Source organism: Chanodichthys erythropterus, chromosome 5 (assembly GCF_024489055.1).
Source record: "Chanodichthys erythropterus isolate Z2021 chromosome 5, ASM2448905v1, whole genome shotgun sequence".
NCBI classification, from domain to species: Eukaryota; Metazoa; Chordata; class Actinopteri; order Cypriniformes; family Xenocyprididae; genus Chanodichthys; species Chanodichthys erythropterus.
In genome coordinates this window covers 17270684-17295288 of record NC_090225.1, presented here as the reverse complement: position 1 = coordinate 17295288, position 24605 = coordinate 17270684, and the positions used below count along the sequence as shown (strand labels likewise).

General features: G+C 36.4%; 1 protein-coding gene across 9 annotated transcripts in view; it reads left to right on the top strand.

Annotated features, from left to right (window-relative positions):
- Window positions 1-24605, top strand: part of kcnq5a (potassium voltage-gated channel, KQT-like subfamily, member 5a) — a 148840-nt gene extending 124235 nt beyond the window's left edge. For 3 of the 9 annotated variants that reach the window (XM_067386319.1, XM_067386321.1, XM_067386322.1), the window contains exons 9-17: window positions 3545-3639; window positions 7001-7027; window positions 10903-11123; window positions 16332-16440; window positions 18238-18369; window positions 18665-18775; window positions 20068-20175; window positions 21430-21559; window positions 22214-24605. In XM_067386319.1, coding sequence (XP_067242420.1) covers window positions 3545-3639; window positions 7001-7027; window positions 10903-11123; window positions 16332-16440; window positions 18238-18369; window positions 18665-18775; window positions 20068-20175; window positions 21430-21559; window positions 22214-23278 — 1998 coding nt within the window. In that variant the 3' untranslated portion in view covers window positions 23279-24605. Of the gene's footprint in view, window positions 1-3259; window positions 3349-3544; window positions 3640-7000; window positions 7028-10902; window positions 11124-16331; window positions 16441-18237; window positions 18370-18664; window positions 18776-20067; window positions 20176-21429; window positions 21560-22213 lie in introns of all 9 variants that reach the window. The other 6 variants (XM_067386323.1, XM_067386324.1, XM_067386325.1 and 3 more) reach the window with 6 other exon arrangements.

Genomic DNA, 24605 nt, shown 5'->3' with positions numbered 1-24605 from the left:
ATAATTCACAAAAAACACAGTTAATTACAGAATTAAAATCCTTTTTTTTATCAGTTTGCCTTTGCTTCTAGTTAAAACATCTAAACATCATCATAATGATAATAATATGCTTTTGATATGCTTTTGCTTTTCAAAAATTAAAAAAAAAAAAATATGTTTTTTTTTTATCTGTATGTCATCTTTTCCAATTAAAACATCTAAACAATTATTATTATTATTATTATTAATAATAATAATAATAATAATAATATAGTTAAAAATATTTCTATCTGCATATCTTATGCAATTTTGCCTTTCAAATAAATTTGTTTGTTTTATATTAGCGTATATACTTAGATATTATTCAAGGGATGTTTAGATATTTTACCATACAACAAGACAAAAATACTGAATAATAAGGATTGTTTTTATAGTGAACCATGTTAATTTTCTTCAAACCAAAGAACAGAAAACACACACAATTCCACGGGCATTGATTACACGGGGACTATTATCTTCCATCAGAGCCAAAGGAAACACTTGCCAATATTTATGATGTGTTTCCACGGAAGGAATTCTGAGCAAGGGCCTCCCTGAGGACAATAGCTCTTCCTAATGGACGGTGCATCCTTCTCCTCTAGCAGGAGAAACAGATTTACTCCAGGAAAATGTGCACAAACATGCACACACACATATCTACAAAACATTAATGTCCTGTAATATTATAGAAATGAGTTACTTCCTTTTGGCTGCTGTTGAAAACCCACAAGCAATTTCCCAACTATTTTAACCACCATGACCCCTTTTCTTTCTCCAGGTTGTTTTCTGATATTGCAGACAGAGAAGATCTCATATATTCACTGGTCCTTATGTTTATTTTGTCTCTCTTCCTGCTCTGTCTTTAACCCTGATTTTAATTTTCTTTTCTTTTTCCAAAGGCCTTTCAATGGGCATCCAACCATCCCGCTTCAATTACTGTTGTCAGTAATTGTGTATTTTAACCATGGTGTGTTTTTTAAGGTGTAATGTTGCAGGGACTGCATTGGTGCATAATTTCTCATCATTTGGGCTCTCTCACCTCTCTTAAATCACTTCAGGTCTTTATATAACCCAGGAATATATATCTTAATTATGATCTGTGGAGTATGACTGTCAGCTATGTCTGGGTTCGGATTCTTTCCTGCATGTTCCTCTTTACTGACATTTTTGTACAGAATGATGGAAAATATGGCCTCTCTCCTCACTGCTGTCACGCAATTTGAGAGCACCTTCTTCTTTCACTATTGTGATGTTTTTCCTTTTCACAACACATCCTCTGTTTCTTTCTTGTTGGTTTTTAAAGCAGTTATTCATCTCAACACATAAAACGCTATCCAATATCGCATTATTATAAGTCAACATGAAATAAAAACTTTTGTAATGCATATTCCTTTATTCAGTTCGTATTATTCCATTTTTTTTTGTCTTTGTAATTTTTAATCATAACTCCTTCTTCAGCCACTTTCCATTATACTGCCGTCACATAGGTCATGCAGTATATTGGATATTAATGCAGTCAAATAACAATGTTTTAGTAAATTTGCATTCAAATCTTGCTTCATTCTATTAATCATTCTAATTTCCAGTGAATAAATTGCACCCTATTTTCTTCTGTTCACTTAAATACATCACAAATTCAGAAGTTAAGTGCAAGCAGGGTTTCATGTCAATTTGAAATTTTATCCAAATATAATAATAATTGATAATAATAATAATTGAAATAATGGTGAGTACATTTTAGCGCCAGATGGCCACACATAAGCATATGACATATTAACACACATAAGGCCACAAACAAAGGTTTGCCCTTGTTTTGCTAAAAATGTGTTTAAGGGTTAGTTCACCCAAAAATGAAAATAATGTCATTCATTACTCACCCTCATATCGTTCCAAGCCCGTAAGACCTTCATTCATCTTCGGAAAAAAACTAATTAAAATATTTTTGATAAAATCCGATTTGATAAAATCCTCTATAGCCAGCAAGGTAATTTACACTTTCAGATGCCCAGAAAGCTACTAAAAACATATTTAAAACAGTTTATGTGACTACAGTAGTTCAACCTTAATGTTATGAAGTGACGAGAATTTTTTTTGTGCTCCAAAAAAACAAAATAATGACTTTTCAGCAACATCTAGTGATGGCCGATTTCAAAACACTGCTTCGAATCTTTTGTTTCGAATCAGCGGTTCGGATTGCATGTCAAACTGCCAAACTGCTGAAATCATGTGACTTTGGCACTCCGAATCACTGATTCGAAACAGATTCGAAGCAGTGTTTTGAAATCAGCAATCAGTAGATATTGTTGAAAAGTCATGATTTTGTTTTTTTTGGAGCACAAAAAGTATTCTCGTCGCTTTATAATATTAAGGTTGAACCACTGAACTCACATGAACTGTTTTAAATGTCTTTAGTACCTTTCTAGGCACTGAAAGTGTAAATTAAGTTGCTGGCTATAGAGGCCCCACTGAGCCATCGGATTTCATCAAAAATATCTTAATTTGTGTTCCAAAGATGAACGAAGGTCTTACAGGTGTAGAACGACATGAGGGTGAGTAATAAGTTACATTATTTTTATTTTAACTAACCCTTTAATTGTATGATCAGCATTAAAAAAATTAAAAAAATAAATAATGATTGTGCTTTATAAACACCTATTTGATTATAAACTCTTTTCACTGGATAAGTGTATGCCTCTTTTCATTTACCACATCACTTTTAAGTCCTCTGGCTGTTTTGATGTTGTGTGTGCCACCCAGACATCAAGACATTTATTCAACACTGATCCACTCTCAAATTTGGACATGGAACATGTGAAATTTACATTTGCATTTTTTTTTTTAAATTATAATGGAGTCCAAAAGCCCAGGACCTCAACAAAAATATGGAATTTCAAAGTATACTGTAATTTAATCCTGGAAAGAAGTTTTAGTACCAGAAAATTGAAACAATGCAACATTAATGATATAAAAATCAATAAGAAATATTTAGCAAATTAGTGAGGTCATTGTGACATTCATGCAGCTCAGGTGCTGCTGTCATTAAAGCAAAAGAGAGACTTTCACTAGTGATCTAAGATTTTAGACCCCAAAATACATTTCACAGCAGTTTTAACAAAATGAAAGCAGCGGTTTGAAGAAATGTCTTGAGCCCAATCAGTGATTCACTGGCTGTTCCCTCACCATGCTATTGTCTTTCTCCACCCATGTCCCCTTGTGTGTGTGTGTCTGTCTCCTGCACCAGGCTGCGTGGCGTCTCTACTCCACAGACCTCTCCAGAACATACCTGAGTGCCACATGGCTGTTCTATAAAAGTGTTCTCCCTCCTCAAAGGCATGTATCTATGCAGTGAACTGATGGAAGAGCGCTTACATGAACCGGTTGTTACTAATATTTTTTTTTTTTTTTCTTTTGTTCTCCTTTTTTTCCAATTCCTGCTTTTTTCCTGGCCTTGTGTATTTCTCTTTTTTATTTTCTACTCTCCTCATTTCCCTCCCTATTTTTCTGGTTTTGTATATTCTGCACGTAGTGTGTGTGGCGTAGCTATGCGGCTGATGAGAACTCGGTTTCCATTGCTACCTGGAAGCCTCATTTGAAGGCGTTGCATACCTGCAGCCCTACAAAGTAGGTACAACTCTGGCAGCTGGTGTCGTATTTGGTGTCAGTGCTTCTGTAGCTCTCATTTTCCCACTTCCTCAGCAAATAAACTGTTTTCACTCAATCTGTCTGTCTCTCTAAGCATAATCATCTCCTTTGTACCCTACCATAGTCTTGTTAGATATTTATGCTTTTTTAAAGACTCATTAGGTCACTGAGTAAAGGCACATGGCTAGGTGTCAAAGTTAAGCATGATTACTTCAAAACTGTACTGTGAAAAGTCAACATATCTTGCCTAAAACAATAATGATATAAAATATATTTAAAAAATAATATTTAAAAGTGAAAAGTAAACTTTTATTTCTCAGCTTTTGAAATGTGTAGTATGGAGCCTGTGAAGTCACCTGTTGGAGAAAAAAAACAAGACCCACAAATCCATGGCCAGAGTTTAGCAATTTGTTCCCTCAGTTTATAAATCGTTGTCACAGATTCTTAAATTGTTCCCTCGGTTTAACAAATCATGCCCAAAGATTAATAAACCATACCCATGAATTTCCAATCCGTGCACTTAGATTTGTAAACTGTACCTTCAGTTTTTCAATCTCTAGCCACAAATTCATAATCTCTGTACTCAGGGAAACTGTACTCAGGGATTTGTGGCCCATCCCTCATATTAGAAATCTGTGCCGACTGATTCGACTATGGCTCACCTACTGGTAACATTGTCTGCTTTTGCAGTAGATTTACATGGTAATGTAGTAAAATAATCATAGGCATCAAAGTATGTTACTGCTGGTGGGTGCCCATATTCCATACAATTATTAATTTTTCTCTTTTTTTCTGTGCAATGGTGTACTTTATGAAATAATTACACAACAATTATTCATTTTTCACGAAGAGAAACGCATTGACAGCAAATGCATTACCAACCTAACAAAAACACTTCCATGTTTTTCACTGATATACCTGATGATTTTGCTGTTAATTAGTCTAATTAATTGTACGATGTGGTGATTAATTAATCAAATTAATCGGAAATTAATCACATCAAATTTGGCTGAGAAACTACCCCCAAAAGATAATTTAAAGTCATTATTGTGTTAAATGAGAAAAGCATCAAATAGACATTACAAAAAGTAGCTTTATATTTTATTTGGTTCAACAGAGATTTTATAACACATAAACTTTCAGGCCTCAATGGCCATGAGGGTGAGTAAATGATGACAGAATTTTAATTTTTGGGTGAACTATGCCTTTAATGGTTTTTTTTGTTTGTTTGTTTTGTTTTTTTATGAAATATAAAATATATATATTTTTTTTATGAAATGATACTCTAAATAAGGAACTAAAACTGCCAGTAGTTGGTGGTAAATGTCTAAATGATTAAGTCATTGATTCATTCATTCAGTTGATTCGTTCAAACAGCTGATTCATTCAGGGATGAGGTAAATGGCTCTCTTTATGAATAGGCCATTGTATCATTGATTAATTCAGAAAAGAAACACTGCTGTGTGTTGCTTGGAGTTCTGCTCTAGCTTTATAGGTAATTTTTTGGGGGGGCTAAATTGAGCAAAAGCAGTCAATATTGTGTCTGAAATATAACACAATATATTAACTTCATATTTAATGAACTGTTGTATAAAATCAACATCACATTTGCACTCGAGCTATTTGGGACAAAAACAGCACTCGTGTGATTATTTCACTTCTTACTTGTGTGATATTGTTTAACTATATCATGATATAAATGTGAGACAAAAACTCATACAGGGGCATTTTTGTCCTGATATCTTGAATTTTTGGGGCATTCTAACTGCATTCTATAGGCTACACCATACAGTGAGTTGTTAAACTGATTCATGCTTGTCACTCCTTAGTATTGCTATGGAAGCGGTTTCTGTCACTGAATATAAAAAATAAAAAAACTAATTGTGTTTTTGATCTCATAATTCTTGTTTTATTTTTTGAGTTTATATCTTACGATTCTGAATTTTTTTTTCTCATATTGTAACACAATTCTGACTTTATTTCTCAGAATTACGAGTTTACATCTCATAATTCAGGCTTTTCCTCAGATTTCTGAGTTTATATGTTACAATTCTGACTTTTTAAATATCTCTTGGAGTGTATGTCTCTTTCATGGGGCGCCTTAAAATTGTGAGATTTAAACTAAAAACACCAGAAACTTGCAGTTTTGAAGTCTGAATAGCGAAATGGTAACTTAAAATAGTGAAAAAAAGCTCAATTATTCTGAATGTTCAAATTCAGTTATTAAAAATAATGAACAGTACATTACTTGAAATTTTTAAACTTTAAATACAGATCACATGATTTTAGTTTGAAGTCTTTAACAACATATGCAAGTATAACATATTGCTTTAGGTCAAAGACTGCGTTGGTGACTGATGAGACATCTCTTCATGAGAGTGAATAACAGTAAACTTCAGTAATGGTAAACTAACAGTAAAATTACATTTTACCCTGAAATGTATTTTATTGGCTGTAAAGTTTGCAGGAGTGTCATTTGATTGGCTATTTAGCTTAGTAAGATGTACAAAAAGATAAAATATTTACAAAATATGCACTTTAGAAGGCAAAATTTAAGACTAAAAAGTATGAAATTTGATCTTGGAAATGTAATTCAGTATGAGTACAAGTATAGTACAATAGTACAAATTAGCCTAAATAATTCTTAATTAAGTAGTTAAATACACTGAAATACCTCACAGCAATATGTGCAGCAAGATTTAGGTTTTCACAGTGAACACTAGCCTTCCATATAACTGAAGCTTCAAAGTTTCCGTTTGGATGAGAGCCACAGACTCACACCTGCTTCCTATGGTAGATCCTGTGGCTAACTGAAATTTCGTTGCCCGGAATAGATAAATCACATCAAACAGAAGCCAGGACAGTTTGTGGACAGACACCTGAAGACAGACACACAACAATGCTCTGACAAATGGGTGTACTGTTATGTTAAGGCCAATTTCTTGAGTAATTACACACAAAACAGCCCTTGATAACACAGCTGTCCCTTTGCTAGCGCACGTCTTAGTCAGCTTGACAGTGCATTGCTCATAGCTTGCATGCCTGCTTGTTTGCTGCCTGTTTATACTGTCTTTAAAAAGACTCTCCATTTCTTTCTACTCTTAATGTGTGTGTGTGTGTGTTGAGGTATACTTGTTTAATTTCCTTTTTTTTTAACATTTAAACTGTATTTTGTGTGACACAGTGTGAAATATATTGGTGTGTCATTCCCAAAATGAATCACTCGGTATATTTCAGAGGCATCTGTGTCTCTTCTGTAGTCTCCTTATTAGTTCCTGTCATTCATTTGAAGTGTTAATATCCTGCCTCTTTTCTCTCTGTTTTTAACTAACACCTGAAGGAAAGACCAGGGGGAATCCATCAGCAGGTTTGTTGTTCTCGTATCTACATCATCCTAGTGTCTGGAATGTTTTACTTGAAGTATCGATTGTGTTTTAGCTTCCATGGCTTTAATAGGAATAGGGAGAAGAATTAAGTCCATTCAGTCATCGCATGTTCCATGTCTTGCTTTATCATTAATTCCCTCTGATTTTCCTTTATTCAAAGTAGTAGCTATAATATATATTGTACTGTATGTACAGTCATCTACTCATAATCACAAAATAAACCAAGACAGGATGATCAGGACCCCGCTCTATAGCTAATTATATTGTCTCGCTTATCACAAGGCTATGTAAAATATATAAATACGTGGACATGACATATTGATTTGAATTGATTTTATCACCTTACATGCACATTATAGCTTAAAGGGGTCAGTTATATTTTTTAAAGAGTTAATGCTTCTATTCAGCAAGTGTGCATTAAATTTAATCAAAAGAGACAATAAATACATTTACATTGTTACAAACAAATCTATTTTATATAAATACGGTTCTTTCAAACTTTCTGTTCATCAAAGAATCCTCAAAAAAGAAAAATGTTATAGTTTCCACAAAAATCCACTGTTAAGCGTTTTTAAAATGAAAACGATCCTCGTCTACACTTGCGTTTCTGCAGCATTTTAGAAACAATCTCCGTCTACACTACATGGCAGAAAGCGCATGTTACATGACTGTTCATGCACACTGGGCATGCGCATACAAATGTAAACAGTTGCCTCTTGCGCATGTAAGCAGTTGCAGTTTAAAAAAATGCTGAGTTTAACTGCACAATGACTTCTAAAAATTACAACAGAGCCAGCAAAAATTGCAGTGCAGTCTTCATGTCATTGTTTACATGGCCGTCAAGGATACACAGAGCGAACGTGGGCAGCCACGGCATCATTTTCAAAAGAGTCCGTTTTGGTCCATTTATACTAAAACGCATTTTCAAACTAAAATGGGGTCTGTAGCGTTTACAAAAGTCTCAATTTTCGAGGTTCGGAAATGCTGGTGTAGTGTAAACGACAGGCGTAACCATAGCAAAACGTATGCGTTTTAAAACAAAAACACACAAGTGTAGACAGGGCCTAAGAATGATTTCTGAAAGATCATGTGACACTGAAGACTGGAGTAATGATGCTGAAAATTCAGCTTGCCATCACTGGAATAAATTACATTTTAAAATACATTAAAATAGAAAAAAAGTTATTTTAACTTGTAATAATATTTCACAATACTGTTTTAACTGTATTTTTGATCATATAAATGCAACCTTTGTTCCAAAAATCTAACCAACCCCAGTTTTTTGAATAGCAGTATAATTAATCCAGAAATTATTATTAATTATATTATTAATATAACACATATAATTATTTTAGTGGTTTGGTTTAGTTTCATTACTGCAGCAATTGTCTAGTCAGAATCAGGTATTCCAGAGAGCCGTTCAAGTCATAGAATAGTAATGTAGATGTGGAGCAGCTTCTCTTTGCTAACTTTCTAATAGAATAGACACAATGATGTTCATCTGTACTAAAATGTGTGTGCGTGCATGCGTATATATGTGTGTGAGTGTGTGTGACAGTGCGCACATGCAGAGCTCTTTCTATAACATTGTAATATTGTATATAATAGAGTACTTTAGCCTGCTTTTCTCTATGTACATGCACTTTTTTCATTGAGATATTGTTCATATTGACTTTTAAATATTACTGCAATCAAGAAAAAGCAAAGATCATAGCATGAATGCATTAAGTTATGTTTTTAGATTTTTATCCTTTTATCCCCCACCCACAGTAAGAAGCAGTAAAAATAGTTCCAGACTTAGCTGTTGACATTTAGGACTCTGCATGTTTGTACACAGTACTAGACTATGTTTAGATGCATTAAAGACTGTCACTTCTTTAAGGCCATAGTGTAGTCAAATGTTTGTAGTCAGGCTGATGATGTTGATGATTTTTTTTTTTTCATAGAATCCCATCAGGGGTGGGGCTTATTGCTCAGTCCTCGCAATTTTAATTAGTGCTGGAATTGGATGTTTGCATGGTTCATATTAGATATGTGAAGAGCTGAGCACCAGCGCCCAGAGTTAAATGAAGTCGTTTACAGTTGGAAAAGCCCACAGTGTGTGGCAAATGTGCCATTAAATATGATGGAAAATTAACCTTCAAATTGCAAAGGCATTAAAGCAAGCAGCTAAGCTGTGAATACTTTTTTCATAGCTTGTGGAACTTTGTAAATGGACGAATATAAAGTCTTTAAGGAAACATTAGGTATAATCCACAATCCACATAATCCATTTGTACTGGTTAGAGTGAAAAGAATTAAATATTTACAAGAAGAAAATGTATAATTAACCAACAAATCCAAGAACGTTTGTCAAAGTTAGTTGGTTGTTAGACAGGTTTTGTACACTGTTTATGTGAATATACTTCTAGTGTGGATGTGTTTGTGAGTGTGTGTGGTTTGGTGCAATTCTAAAGACATTCAAAACAAATTCAACTTTTTATTACCATGTTTGGTTGTAAAAACACACCAATTTATTTTGCATTTTGCTCCATTTTTACCCCCAAGTAGTGGCTCTGTTTCTATGTTGTACCATCCATATAATTCTTCCACTTAAGGAAGATTTTTCTGCTCACAGTCTAACTAACTCATCTACCATCTGTCTCCCTCATTTCCTTAGTAAGGGTCATAGTAATAGACAGAGGCTCTTCAGGAGGTATACCGCACGGATATATAGGTACCCAGCATCCCCCACTGCTCCAGCAATATGACCTATGTGAATGCTGACTAACCTTATGCATGGATGACGACGGCCATCACAGATAACCCCGCCCCTTACAGACCCTACAGAGGGTTTAATATGAGGGTCCTGTGCCTGTTGCCTGAAGGATTTAACTGCCACTGACTGATTTATCTAACACCCCCTATCTGACTGCCAGCAATTACTCTACAACATAAATTTTTACAGATACAATATCTGATTTAGTATATGTAACATCAATGTAGAAAAATAATGAAGTAGTGAAAAGCTTTTAAGGTGTTTTAACTTCAAACCAACGGCATCCCATATTGTAATACCTGCAGGAATAATGATTCAATTAAACAGTTTTAAAGGTTCAGTTCAATAATGAAGGATATCTCTGACTGTACTGTGTATGTCTCAGTTTGCATCCCACCTATTAAACACATTAGTCATAAACTTATTGCAAAGCATATTGCATGTGCATGAACTTTGGCTCTATATTCTTGTAAATCACTTTTATAGCATTATGTCTCCACTCTCCTTTTGCACTACATCTCTTTCACACACAAACTACTAAGCATGAGCTAAAAAGCACAGCGTACTATGCATATATCCAGCATGATTTACGAACCCCAGCTTATGGAGTTGCTGTCTTGGAAGAAATATTTGTATATAGTTGCTTTGCACATAAACCGTTTATTCTATATACGACATGCCTCTACGTCAGACCTAGAAAGGCGGCTTATGTCAGGCTGCTCCACGTTGAAGGTAGCAATAGAAGTAGGGAGGACAGACAGTCATGCTTCAAAATGTTGCTTGCTGATTGGTGGAAACTTGGAATGGGATTTGTGTTGCATGATGGTCTTTTAATGCAATTTTTTAGAAAAGTATAAGACAGTTTATGGGGCTTCTGCAAAGAACATCGAAGTAAGATATATTGTTTTACTGGAGGAATCTGGTAGAGACTGAAGAAAGGAAGCTTGCAGGTCCAAAATAAGCCATCACGGCTGTTTTTATGAAACCAAACTTTAGTTTAAATACCTCTTCCTCTCCATTCCATGTTTAATTATTTTTCTGTTTATTTATCCCTTCCCACTTCTTGGCCTCTTCCATCCCTCCTCTTTCCTCCTGCAGCCAAAAGTTAAGTTTTCGGGAGCGTGTGCGAATGGCCAGTCCTCGTGGTCAGAGTGTAAAGAGCAGACAGATGTCAGTGAACGACCGACGCTCTCCTGGCACAGAGGTGGGGGTGGAGGGCAGCAGCCCTGCCAAGGTCCAGAAGAGCTGGAGCTTCAATGACCGAACACGCTTCCGCCCATCGCTCAGACTCAAGAGCCAGTCTCGCACAACGGCTGAAGGTGATTGGTGAAATCACTGTTTTTCCTCTTTTATTGTAATTCTTACTAGCTGATTATTTAGACCTGGGTTTTTATAAACTGTTTGTTTGTTTGTTTGTTTTTTTGTGCTGTATTTTCTGCTAGTTTTGACACAATTTGACCCTTTTATAAACAAGATTGAGCCTCTCTCTATATACTTATTCGTAATTTTATTTTTTTCTGGATTTATCCCTGAAGCCAGGATTTACACACACTATTTGGCTGCAGTGGGAGAACATGGTCTCTCCTGGGGCCCTCTGTTTGCACTAGTTATCCTTGGCTCATGCTCCCATCACCAGAATGCCCCTCAGGGAAGAAGAGAGCAAAGCAGAGATAGAGAGACATTGTTTAGAGGATATTCAGTATTGACAGAATACTGTACGTTAGTCACAAAGGACCAAGAACCCATGGTCCCATGGGAAAATAAAACATAGGGAGACCATTTAGTATATCTAAAGAAAACCTTTAAAACCAACATTCAACATGTTGCAAAATTGTATTTATTTTATTTTTTTCCTGTTTATTTTCCTTGTCAGGGCTTCCTTTGGAAAGATGCTTACGATCAAAAGTAGTGAATTCACATGTTGAACAGTGATGTTAAACAGTGCATCTAGGTGGCCCTCATTATAGCAAGTAAAAAATGTTCCTTTCAACAGATATGGGAAGTGTGTCTAAGATGACTGCATTAATGAAACGGAAGTAGAAACAAATCTTTTAGTCCAGATTGTGATATCGAAAAAGGAAACATTTTAATTTACTGAAATTTTGAACATTTTCAAAGATTAACTTGATTTTTATACATTTTTCAGAAAGCACTTAATATCTTGAGGGCAAGATTTACTAAACAGGGCAAATTAGCATGAGAGAGCAATTCCAGAAATGCAGCAATGGGAGTGGCAAGTTTTGCGGGTGATCTACTGCTGAGGCGCAAATTAAAAAACACAGACGCAGTCAAATAATTTACATAATGACAAATGCAATCTACCAAGACCAGTGCAAATTAGAGTAGGGTCACAAATAAGCCGATGCTCATCAGGTGCGGATCGACACAGGCACAACTTGTTACATGTAATCTGACAAACACGTACACACACACACACACACACACACACACACACACACACACACACGTTTGTTTTTGTGAATTGTGGGGACTTTCCATAGACTTCAATGCATTTTACACTGAACAAACTGTACATTCTATCCCCCTACCCTGCCCCTACCCCTAAACCTAACCCTCACAGGAAACTGTGCAAACTTTTACTTTTTCACAAAAACTCATTCTATATGATTTATAAACCCATTTACATTGTGGGGACCGCTGGCTGGTCCCCACGATGTAGGTGAACTCAGGTTTATATTACATCATGGGGACATTTGGTCCCCACAATGTAATATAAACAAAAGCACACACACACACACACACACACACACACACACACACACACACACACACACACACACACACACACACACACACACACACACACATACACATATGTTTGTTTTTGTGAATTGTGGGGACTTTCCATAGGCTGCAATGCATTTTATACTGTACAAACCTTACTTTCTATCCCCCTACCCTACCTCTAACCCTAAACCTAACCATCACAGGAAACTGTGCACACCTTTATTTTCTCACAAAAACATCATTTAGTATTTTTATTAATTAATTTACATTGTGGGGACCGGTGGCTGGTCCCCACAATGTAGGAGAACTCAGGTTTATATTACTTTGTGTAATATAAACAAAAGCACACACACATACACACACACATATATATGGCTTGGCAAATGATTTGTTCTGATAACGTCTTCCTCTGGCATTCCAAAGAAATTAATGGAAAATATTTCCTCCCTTCTACTACACGCTCTCTGTTCTCTGCAGTGTCCCCTCCAAACAGCAACAATTGTAGCCATGTCGCAAAAGACATGCTTTCCTGGGCATTAAATAATGGTGCAAATATCAGTAGATTGACTAGCACAAACATAAGTAAATCGTGTTGCATGATTCATTTAAATACTCACCTCCTATAAACTTTGCGTCTGAAAGGGAAACTCCTACAGATGCATATGGAGTAAGGTCAGCTGCAAAAACAACTCAGTCCAGCACTAATTTTGCACTGCGTGTCTTTAGTAAATCCTGACTGTAGTTTTTAATGCAAAAAGAGAGTTTCTGTGGTGCAAGCTGTTAGTAAATCTGGCCCTTAATCATTTTGCTTATAAATATCTAAGTATTCTTTAGTATGTTTACATATTTGTACTGGAAAACAACAATTCTAAAAAAGAAAATCAATTTTTGCAGTGCAATACATCACCTGAGAGAAGTCATTTTCACTAGAAGATTGAGTTATTTTGGCAAAAACATAAATAAGTAATGTGTACATGGATGTACCTTTCACAATAAGATCAATAACATGCATTTAGAAAATAGGTTATTTTTTGCCAAATAAAATGTTTCAGGGACTTCACAGCACATCAAATGAATAGATTCACTTTTTAATTAACTGCTTACATTGGAACCATTTGAATGAGCCGTTTCACTTAAATTAACCTGGCTTCCAAATGCTAGTTTAAGAGAGCACATTTAATTTTCAGCAAAGCTGAATATGCAAACAATGTGATATAAAATGTTTCTCTAGATAAGACCCCTATTTCTCATCTGGGGTCGTGTAGAACAATTTGAAGCTGCAATGAAACTAATTTTGACCTTCAACCGTTTGGTGTCCATTGAGGTCCACTATATAGAAAAAAATGAAATGTTTTCATTAAAAACTTTCATTTCTTTTCGACTGAAGAAAGAAAGACATGAACATTTTGGATGACATGGGGGTGAGTAAATTATCAGGAAAAGTTTATTTAAAAGTGGACTAATTCTTTAATGCAGGGGTGGGGAACGTTGATCCTGGAGGGCCATTGACATGCAGAGTTTAGCTCCAACCCTGAAAAAAAAAACATTCACCTGCCTGTAACTTTAGTAATCCTGAAGACCTTGATTAGCTTCAGGTGTGCTTAATTAGGGTTGGAGCTAAATTCTGCAGGACAACGGCCCTCCAGGATCAACGTTCCCCACCCCCATCAGAAATCTATGCAAACAATGTGAAATGTAATACGTGCTTAAATGTGCTCTCTAGTGTTTTTAAAACTAGCTGGAAAAGCTGCCATTGTCATACTACTAAAGAATGGTTTACTACTTCTCGTCACTTTCCAACACTGCATCTACATGTTTTGTTGTTATTTGTACAGTAACATTGATTGTAACATTCCCATTCAAGTACATTGTCACAAAGGTAGCCCAGTTCAGGGGAATTTGCAAAGGTAGCATCTGAGTGGCAGCAGCGATCTAGTTCCAGCCCTGTATGAGACCCATCAACCCAAAATGAATCTCAAACCTGCTGTTACCACACACTATAGATCTTCCACAGGTTATATATCATATAAGACAGGGGAGCAAAGAACAAAACTCTTCAAATCTTGATAGCAATCTCTCTTACAGGCAGCATTTATCTGTCATATGCACTACAAGTACTGATGGGGTCAGGTATCGCACACAGTTCAAATGGAAGAATTTATTCTCTTCTAGAATCTTCATATCCAGATATTTTGTCTGTGATCTTTTTGTTTTATTGTTTTATATATATATAAACCTGTAAGACTTTCGTTCATCTCCCTCCATTGACTGCCATCACAGTGACCACTTTGACGCTTCAAAAAGTTCATAAAGAGATCTTAGAGATTGTGCGTCATTCAGGTTAGTTTGAGCTTCTGCTTATGTTAGCTGATCAATGTTTACATTCGAGTAAAAGCCTAAATTATATCTGTTCATCATAAAAAGCTATTGAGTCTCTTCGGGAAATTTGGACTAAACCTTTCAATTCATATAGAGTAGTTGTCCAATTTCTATGAACTTTTTGAAGCTTCAAAGTGGCAGTCAGTAAAGGGACAGACATTTCTTGGATTTCATTAAAAAGATCTTCATTTGTGTTCCGAAGATGAACAAAAGTCTTACGAGTTTGGAACAACATGAGGGTGAGTAAATAATGACAGAATTTTCATTTTGGAGTGAATTAACCCTTTAAAGGATTAGTTCACTTTTAAATAAACCTTTCCTGATAATTTACTCACCCCCATGTAATCAAAGATGTCCATGTCTTTCTTTCGTCAGTCAAAAAGAAATTAAAGTTTTTGATGAAAACATTTCAGGATTTTTAACTCATTTTCTAAAAAAAAAATAAAAAATTATATGTTTTAACCATAAATGCTCATCTTGAACTAGCTCTCTTCTTCTACTTCTTCTTCTTCTCTATTTGAATTCTGGCAGTGTAGACACTGCTAAGTGTATTACTGCCCTCCTCAGGTCAAAGTTTGACCTAATTGTTATACACTATTGAACTAGCATATTGTATATGACAATTTAGTTCAAACTTTGACCTGAGGAGGGCAGTAATACACTTAGCAGCATATACACTGCCGGAACTCAAATAGAGCAGAAGAAGAGAGCTAGTTCAAGATGAGCATTTATGGTTAAAATGTGTATATATATATATATATATATATATATATATATATATATATATATATATATATATATATATATATATATATATTTTTTTTTTTTTTTTTTTTTTAAGAAAATGAGTGGTGGTTTCTCTAGATAAGACCCTTATTTCTCATCTGGGATCATGTAGAACAATCTGAAGCTGCAATGAAACTAATTTTGACCTTCAACCATTTGGTGTCCATTGAAGTCCACTATATGGAAAAAAATCCTGAAATGTTTTCATTACAACCTTAATTTCTTTTCGACTGAAGAAAGAAAGACATGAACATCTTGGATGACATGGGGGTGAGTAAATTATCAGGAAATGTTTATTTAAAAGTGGACTAATTCTTTAATGCAGGGGTGGGGAATGTTGATGCTGGAGGGCCATTGACCTGCAGAGTTTAGCTCCAACCCTGAACCCTTACTTTAATACTTCTATCCCATTTGTATTCTGTAAAGCTGAGTGGAGATTGGGGTGGCCTGTGTGTGTCGGTCAAGGGAAATATTTGCTTTAAATGCTATTTTGATTCATAGCTGTATTGATCTGCCCTTGGCTTTGTCTACTTTTCAGCCTAGTTTTGTTTTCAGCCTTTTTGAGGACCTGCTTGATATGATTCACATTCTTTCCCTTTCTCTCTCACACACAGCTGACACCAACCTTGGACCGGATGATGCTTTTGATGAGAAGGGTTGCCATTGTGATGTGACTGTGGAAGATCTGTCTGCCCCACTAAAGGCAGTGATCAGGGCCGTCAGGTTAGTTTGACTTCACAGAGTGGCTTGTTTTCCCCTAAAGAAATTCACACTATGGTTGCAGAGTTGAACGCACTCATTTTGACCTCCCTGCCCTGTTGATTGAGACATTAGGTTTAGACCATGACTGCTGTCTCTCTCCTGCTGGGTGAGGCCACTGATGTTGCTTCAGGTGACTTCTTCTTTCACTTCCCTCACCCCTTACTATTAGGGTCTCCCAGGAGGGCTGAGATTTTTCCCACTCCTCTTTCCCAGGGTGTCAGATAGACATGCTCACAGTCAGTTCTGCTTACACATCAGCTCATCTGACATGAAGAAAAACTGACAGGGGCTTGAATCTGTAAGACGTTACAGAGACGGATCACTGAGATTTGTTCCCCTCTGTGTCAATATTTGCAGTTCCAACTTCACTCACAAGAACGTCAGGCATAGAACAGGTTTGAGTTTCAGTGTGCCTGTGGTAATTCCTGTGTTTGCACAGCTAATGTCATCCATCACACATAGCTTTACTTGAACATGAGCCTTACTTGAGTAATATTATTATTATGTGTTTTTAAAGCAGAGGTATATCTGACTATATTTTTCTCTGGGTCATAAACTGTTCCGGTATTCGTGACTTATTTCTGCCCTCTAGTGGTTATGAGCAAGCTTACACAACTTGCAGGTTTGTCTAATTGTGAGTTGCAAAGAGAGTTGACTTAAAGGGTTAATGAAAAATCTGTCATTTATTACTTACCCTCATGCCGTTTCACACCCGTACGACCTTCGGTAATCTTTGGAACACAAATTAGATATTTTAGTTGAAATCCGATGGCTCCGTGAGGCCTTCATTGGGAGCAATGACACTTCCTCTGTCAAGATCCATAAAGGTAAGTTACTAAAAACATATTTAAACCAGTTTCTTTTGAGTACAGTGGCTCAATATTAATATTATAAAGCGACGCGAATACTTTTGGTGCGGCAAAAAAACGAAATAACGACTTATTTAGTGATGACCGATTTCAAAACAATGCTTCAGTAAGATTCGGAGCATAAATGCATCAGTGTATCGAATCATGAATCGGATCGCGGGTCAAACCGCCAAACTGCTGAAATCACGTGACTTTGGCGCTCCGAACTGCAGATTCGATACACAGATTCACTGTGCTCCGATGCTTTCTGAAGCATTGTTTTGAAATCGGCCATCACTAAATAAGTCGTTATTTTGTTTTGTTTTTGCCACACCAAAAATATTCTTATCACTTTATAATATTAAAATTGAGCCACTGTACTCACATGAACTGATTTAAATATGTTTTTAGTACCTTTATGGATCTCTTGACAGAGGAAGTGTCATTGCTCCCTATGGAGGCCTCGTGGAGCCATCGGATTTCAAATAAAATATCTTAATTTGTGTTCTGAAGATGAACGAAGGTCTTACGGGTGTGAAACGACATGAGGGTAAGTAATAAATGACAGAATTTTCATTTTTTGGGTGAACTAACCCTTTAATATGCTTTAAAGACTGCATTTATTTTCGAAGTTAATTTTGCTTACCTTTTTGTTTTATTCTTGTATTAAGTATAAAGCTATCAAAACTTAATGAGGTTCATGAAACAATTAATATTATTCATGGTTTTAAAAAAAAAAAACATAAGAAAAGTCTTTATTTAAATAATTACTTATAAAATTTTGTGTCTGAAAAAAACAGAAAATACGGGAAAAAAGTATTGCATCATTACCTTTAGCACATTTGCTTGTGTTTCAGTATGGTGTTATATAATTTCTCAAAAGTTAATTGAGTCTTTTTTCTTGTTTCAGGATAATGAAATTCCATGTGGCCAAGAAGAAGTTTAAGGAGACGCTGCGACCGTATGATGTGAAAGATGTGATTGAGCAATATTCTGCTGGTCACCTGGATATGTTATGCCGTATCAAGAGTCTCCAGACTAGGTGAGACAAACCATCCCTTTTTATATGGCAAAAATATGTTCAACTTCAACATGTGACTGAAAGTTATAAATTCATTTATGTTTATAGTTGTACTTTGTTTTGTTTTTTTGCATAAATTTCTCACTTACACGATACACATCAACAAATGTAGTTAGCACAAAGACATATTCAAAGAAAGTTATTATTTAGCTGAACCGTACAGAAAGTAATTCAACAACTTTGTTTTCTTATGCATACTTTCTACATCTACATGTCCATGTCTGTCTTATCTCCCTGTCTGCGCTCTCCCATTCAGGTTGGACACCATTGTGGGTCCACAGACCTTGAGAACCAAAGCCAAGACCTTTTCTTCTCCTTCCCTGCACTTGTATTACAGCCAGGCCAAGAGGAAACACTCCTCCCCAGGGTCAGCCGACCCACAATTCCCTACCCCAAACCCTTTTAACTCTGAAACATCCAGACATGAGTCATTTGCTGAGGCTGTGTGTCCAAATCCTTAGTGACCATTACCTTCTGGACATGAACATTACACAGATAAGCACTATATAAAAATAATAAATCCTTAAATCAAGATATATTTTGTAAGATAAGACTTTTTTTCAGAAAATATATATTGAATGAAGTTCATTAGCTCATTGGCAAATAATTTTTGCTTGTTTTTATACACACATACATTATATATATACATTAAATGTTTGTGATACGTCACTGACCCAAAGCCTCAAGCTGTTGGCTCTGTCCTACAAATCCTTGTTCCTCTGCTTTTCATCATGCAAAACTTTCTCTTGTTTAACAAGGTTGGCCGATGCTAAACCAGCATAACTGTTATGCGGTGCATGGTGTTAGAACAAATGTGCCTGTGTATTGGACTAACTTTTTGATTGATTTCTCCTGGCTTTCTCTAGCATTTGGGTTTGTATCCCAAAGCTTAGTTCTCATACAGTTCGTAAAACATTTCATCCGGCATGGAATGACTTGCTAATCAAAAAATAGCATAATAAAATGTTGCCCTTCTTTAATATTGTAATAACAACAGGTGTGTAATCAACTGCTCTGATTTGAGCAACCATCTCTAACTGACATTTAGGCTTAAATTGTTGATACCTCAGTGATTGAGTTTGAACACTGACTTTAAAGCAACAGTTAAGAGATTTAAACTAGATATTTGGTTTGATCATTAATATGTTTCTGAGATGTATCTATATGCATGTAACTCAGATCAGGGGCCAGTTGCATAAACATAGCCATTATGTTAATACTTTGGGTTGCACTTTATTTTACAGTACGTGCACTTACAAGTACTTACCGTGTACTTACCTAAGAAAGTACTGGGCAATATAAGGCAACTACATGGGTTAAGTTTAGGTTTAAGGGTAGGTTCAGGATTAGTACCTAGTTATTGCAATTACTATAATAAGTACAGGACAGGACTGTAAAATAAAGTGCTACCATACTTTGTCTTAAGAACTAGTACGAACAACTAACCGTTAATTAGTGGTAATCTATCTTAAAAAAAAAAAAAAAAAAGGTGACTAAATTGTAAGACTAGTCTTAGCAGTTTATGCAACCAGCCCCAGTAGTATCTTGTCTTGGTGCCATAAGCTCATTCTCCTCAACCATCTTTCTCCTCCTCTACTTCCTTTCCTTGACAGCACAACCTTAAAAATGTACTTGACTCCCGTATGTTTTCTCATCTAGACTCGCCACAGCTGTGGGTCCACATCAGACACTCAGCACCAAAGCCAGGAACCTTTCCTCTCCCTCTCTCCACTTGTATTACAGCCAAAGCAAGAAGAAGCATGCTGGGTCAGAGGCCTGTAGAAGGCTGGGGGACTAGTCGTGGGGCTATACTTACCTGAATCAGTTCATACTGTGCATTAGGTCCAATGGTGATGATGTATTTAACCAAAACTATTCAAAGGGTTTATTTCCATATGTTATCAGAACTGGAACTACCTACACATCCATTCACCTAGTAAACAAAATCAGTATCCACAATCAATCTAAATGACAGTGGTTCTCAACCTTTTTGACTGCAAGGCCCCCCCTTTGTTCACAACAATATTCAAAGGCCCCATGACTGCCAGTTGTTCATAAATTTCTGGTTAAAGATTTTTTTTGACATAACTAGAAATGCATATCCATAAAAAAAATTGCCCACAGAGTTTTATGATTTTTTACGACTTTCCAAGTCTACAAATCACACGTTTAAATGAAGCCGCCTCATATATCAAGGTTTTTCAATACCGTGGCTATTGAGTAACCGAATTAAAATAAGGAATATCTTGGCTTTTAGTCATTTTAGTTTATTTTAATGTCATTTTAAGTCATCTTAAAACCCCCTTGGAACCCCCTGGTTGAGAACCAATAACATATGGGGTTTACAGACCTCTTAACTTTTTGGTGTATTACACATAATCTTCATCATTGGACTTCAATGTGATTAATAAATAGTGATGTGTTTTCAACCAAGGAGATGATTATAAATTGTGTAGCACACACTCTTGGTTCAGCTGATTGATGTTGGTTTAACTCAAACTACTCTTGCATGATAAATTTGGAGAGACGAGGAACAATAAAACAGCTTTTCTAACAACACAAACACAGAGTCACATGCTGAAATGTGAAATCCATGAATGATTATAAATAATGTAGTGTACATGGTCTGCATAATTTCTGCATGGAAACACACTAGGGGTTTCTCTGGAATATTGTTTATCATTCTGAATTTAATATTTTAACCGTAGGTAGATCAGATACTGACAATCCTTACATTAGAGCAAGTAACATTTATAAAGTAAATAATCCAATTCTCAATTGTATTGACTGTAGTTAAATCGTTTAGAAAAATATAAATCAGCATCTCTTTCTTACCGTCTTTATAACATAGAAAAAAATAGATGATGGTGATGCACTAACTTCATTTCTTTTTCACTAACCAAAGTCCAGTCTTATCCTGCTGTGCTGTGCCATGCTCAAGCTTGAGGAACAGAAGTTTAAAGGTGTACATCTTCACGTATGCTCAAAATCATCTATTTGTTTGTTTGTTTTTTTCCTCAGGGTGGATCAAATACTAGGAAAAGGGCAGATATCGGTAGACAGGAAAGGCAGGGAGAAAATCCTCCCAGAAGGAGAGTCCCTGGAGCATGACATGAGCATGCTTGGCCGTGTCTGTAAAGTAGAGAGACAAGTAAGCCATATGAATTCGGTCTAATGAAACATACACTACGTTTAAAAGTTTGGGGTTCATAAGATTATTATTTTTTTTTTTTTACTTTTTATTTAAATTAAAAAATCTTTTATTCAGCAAGGATACATTATATTGATAAAAAGTCTCAGTAAAATTATTTATAAATAATATTACGAAGAGTTATATTTTACAAATAAATCCTGTTCTTTTGAATTTTTTATTCATCAAAGAAAAAAAAGTATCATGGTTTCCACAAAATACTAAGCAACACAACTGTTTTCAACATTGATGATAATAAGAAATGTTTCATGAGCAGCAAATCAGAATGTTAGAATGATTTCTGAAAGGATCATGTGACACTGAAGACTGGAGTAATGATGCTGAAAATTCAGCTTTGGTATCACAGGAATAAATAATATTTTAAAATATATTATAATAGAAACAGTTATTTTAATTTGTACAAGTGTAATAATATTAAACAATTTTACTGTTTTTTGTCAAATAAATGCAGCCTTGGTGAACATAAGAGACTGCTTTCAAAAACAAAAAAAATTGTACCAACCCCAAATTTTGAACAGTAGTGTACTTGTACACATTTATGATAATTAAGCATAAAATTCAGGAACATTCAATGTGATTTCTTATTTAACATAGGTCCAGTCCATTGAGTCAAAGCTGGACTCGTTGTTGGATATATACCGGCAGGTGTTGCAGAAAGGCTCGTCTTCGATGCTTGGTCTCTCTGCTTTGCCACTGTTCGAGCTGGATCAGACCTCCGACTACCAAAGCTCCATCCATAGCAAGGATTTGTCATCATCCTCTCAGCTTACCGGCAGCAGCGTGTCTCATTCAGGCAGCAGTAACCTACACCGTGGTCTGCATCTTGCTCTGGCCCCCAGTGAACTCAACTTGGGTACTGGTTACCCACATTCAGCCTCCTCTTACTCTCCTTCTCCTCTTCTAAACAACCAACCCTCCAGCCCGGACAGTTTCTACCCAGTGTCTCCTCCTCCCATTCTCACCCCCAACAACCTTTCCAGAAGTCACCAGCGGTTCAGTGAGCTGACCAGGCCGGTCCCGACAATCCATTCGACCTCAGCGACCCTTCAGCTCCCGCCTATGGTACCAACGCCTCAAGGCCGGCCTACGGGCCTTATCCCAGAGACGCTACAGGAGAGCCGGGCGGAGTGTCTGAGCAATTGCCTGTTGAGTACCCAAACCGAGGTTGAGTCGGACAGGGAGGCTGAGAGTATTCAAAGCACGGTACAGCTACGGGACAAGCCCGAGCGCAACTCCAAGGAAGATGGGTCGTGGAGAAGACACTTGAGCCTTGACATTGATCCTCTAATGCTCATGTCTTCCTCAGCAGCTGCCTCGCTACAGGTTGAGCGTGGGCTCGGAAAGTCTCTTTCCGCTCAGAACCTCATGCTACCATCTGCCGCGGACTGCCATCCCAGCCTGTCCACTCGGAGCAGCGGCAGCAGCAACAATGAGTCCAGCGACCGCGAGCCGCTGGCTGACTGGGGCGATACAGAGCTGTTCATCAATGACAAAGAGTTGGACACCACGGAGAGCGATAGCTTCCTCCTCCAACAAAGCAACGATACAACCTTCTCTTCTGAGCTGCTACGGACAGGAGCCAGTGGGCCGTCTCCCAGCCAGGCTGGACCAAGAGATAGTCTCGAGTCCCATAACTTGCCTCACGTATGCCTCGAGTAACCCCCGGAGCACAGGAACTTCACTGTGTAGACTGGACACAACCTCATGTCCCTCATGTTCTTCTTTTCCAAAGGAAATGGAGCGTCCTGTACGCTCTATATGTTTTCTAATTTTCACAAGAAAAAGACATGCTGTTCATACATTTCTGTTTATACGTACATATCATTGCATGGACAATTTGTCAAAAAAGAGAATTTGTATTAATGAGAAACTGTTGGGGAAGAAGCATTAATAAAATATTCTGGGTTAATGTATGTTAAGCTCAATCGACAGCATTTGTGGAATAATACTGATCACCTCAAAAGTTTCTTTACCAAATAATAATACTTAGTTACAGTGAGGCACTTACAATGGAAGTGAATGGGGCTAATTGGTAAACATTAATATACAGTACTCACTGTTTCAATAGTATAGCCACACGACACAAGCAGTTTAAGTTAGTGAGACAAAAATCACTTACTAATGGTACATTCACCTTGTTATTTACTTACAGGTTTGAGTCTCGAAATGTCCTGTTCGTGCAGCAGCTTACAATAAAATCTGTTACTTTTAACAACAGCAACAGTGACTAAAGTAATATCATAGATGGTGACTAAAAAAAGTCTTCAATTCAGACAACAAAAGTTCATTTGAAGTGAGAGTTCATCTGTAAACTTCATTAACAGACAACAGCTTTTATATCTGAGTGGAGAATGTAGCGTTTGAGTTGTGCACAGACCACAGTGACTGGATCTAAAACTTTAAATGACACGCAACTAATTTCTGCGTCTTCTTAAAGGGATAGTTCACCCAAAAATGAAAATTCTGTCATTATTTCCTAATGTTGCTAGATTGGAAAAGTATTGTACCAGAAGCTCAAAATTATCGTATCTGGAAGAAAATGATCGTACACGAGTCAAACGTACATAATACAGCTATTTATTTAGACCAACAACTTTTTGACACAAACTTCGCCTCTCCCCTGTCTTCGCCTTACTTTTCAGCACTCATTGTCTATATTGCTAGGAAAAAAATGATCTAAGTACCACGGCTTGTGCTTGTGAGAGAGAGAGTCATTCTCCATGATGATTGCCCGAGAAGACCTAACGTGAGATGCCTAACACCACGTTCTCCTCACAATCATGACAGCAGACGTAGGATCCACATCTAGATCAATAGAAGCCCTATGATTACAACAACCATCATTTGAAGTGTCACAAAATTCTGAAATTATCGTACATTATGGAATTTTTTTCATTATTGATCGTACAGAGGTCAAAATTATCGTACATCTGACAACACTGTCATTTACTCACTCTCAAGTTGTTCTAAACCTGCATGAATTTCT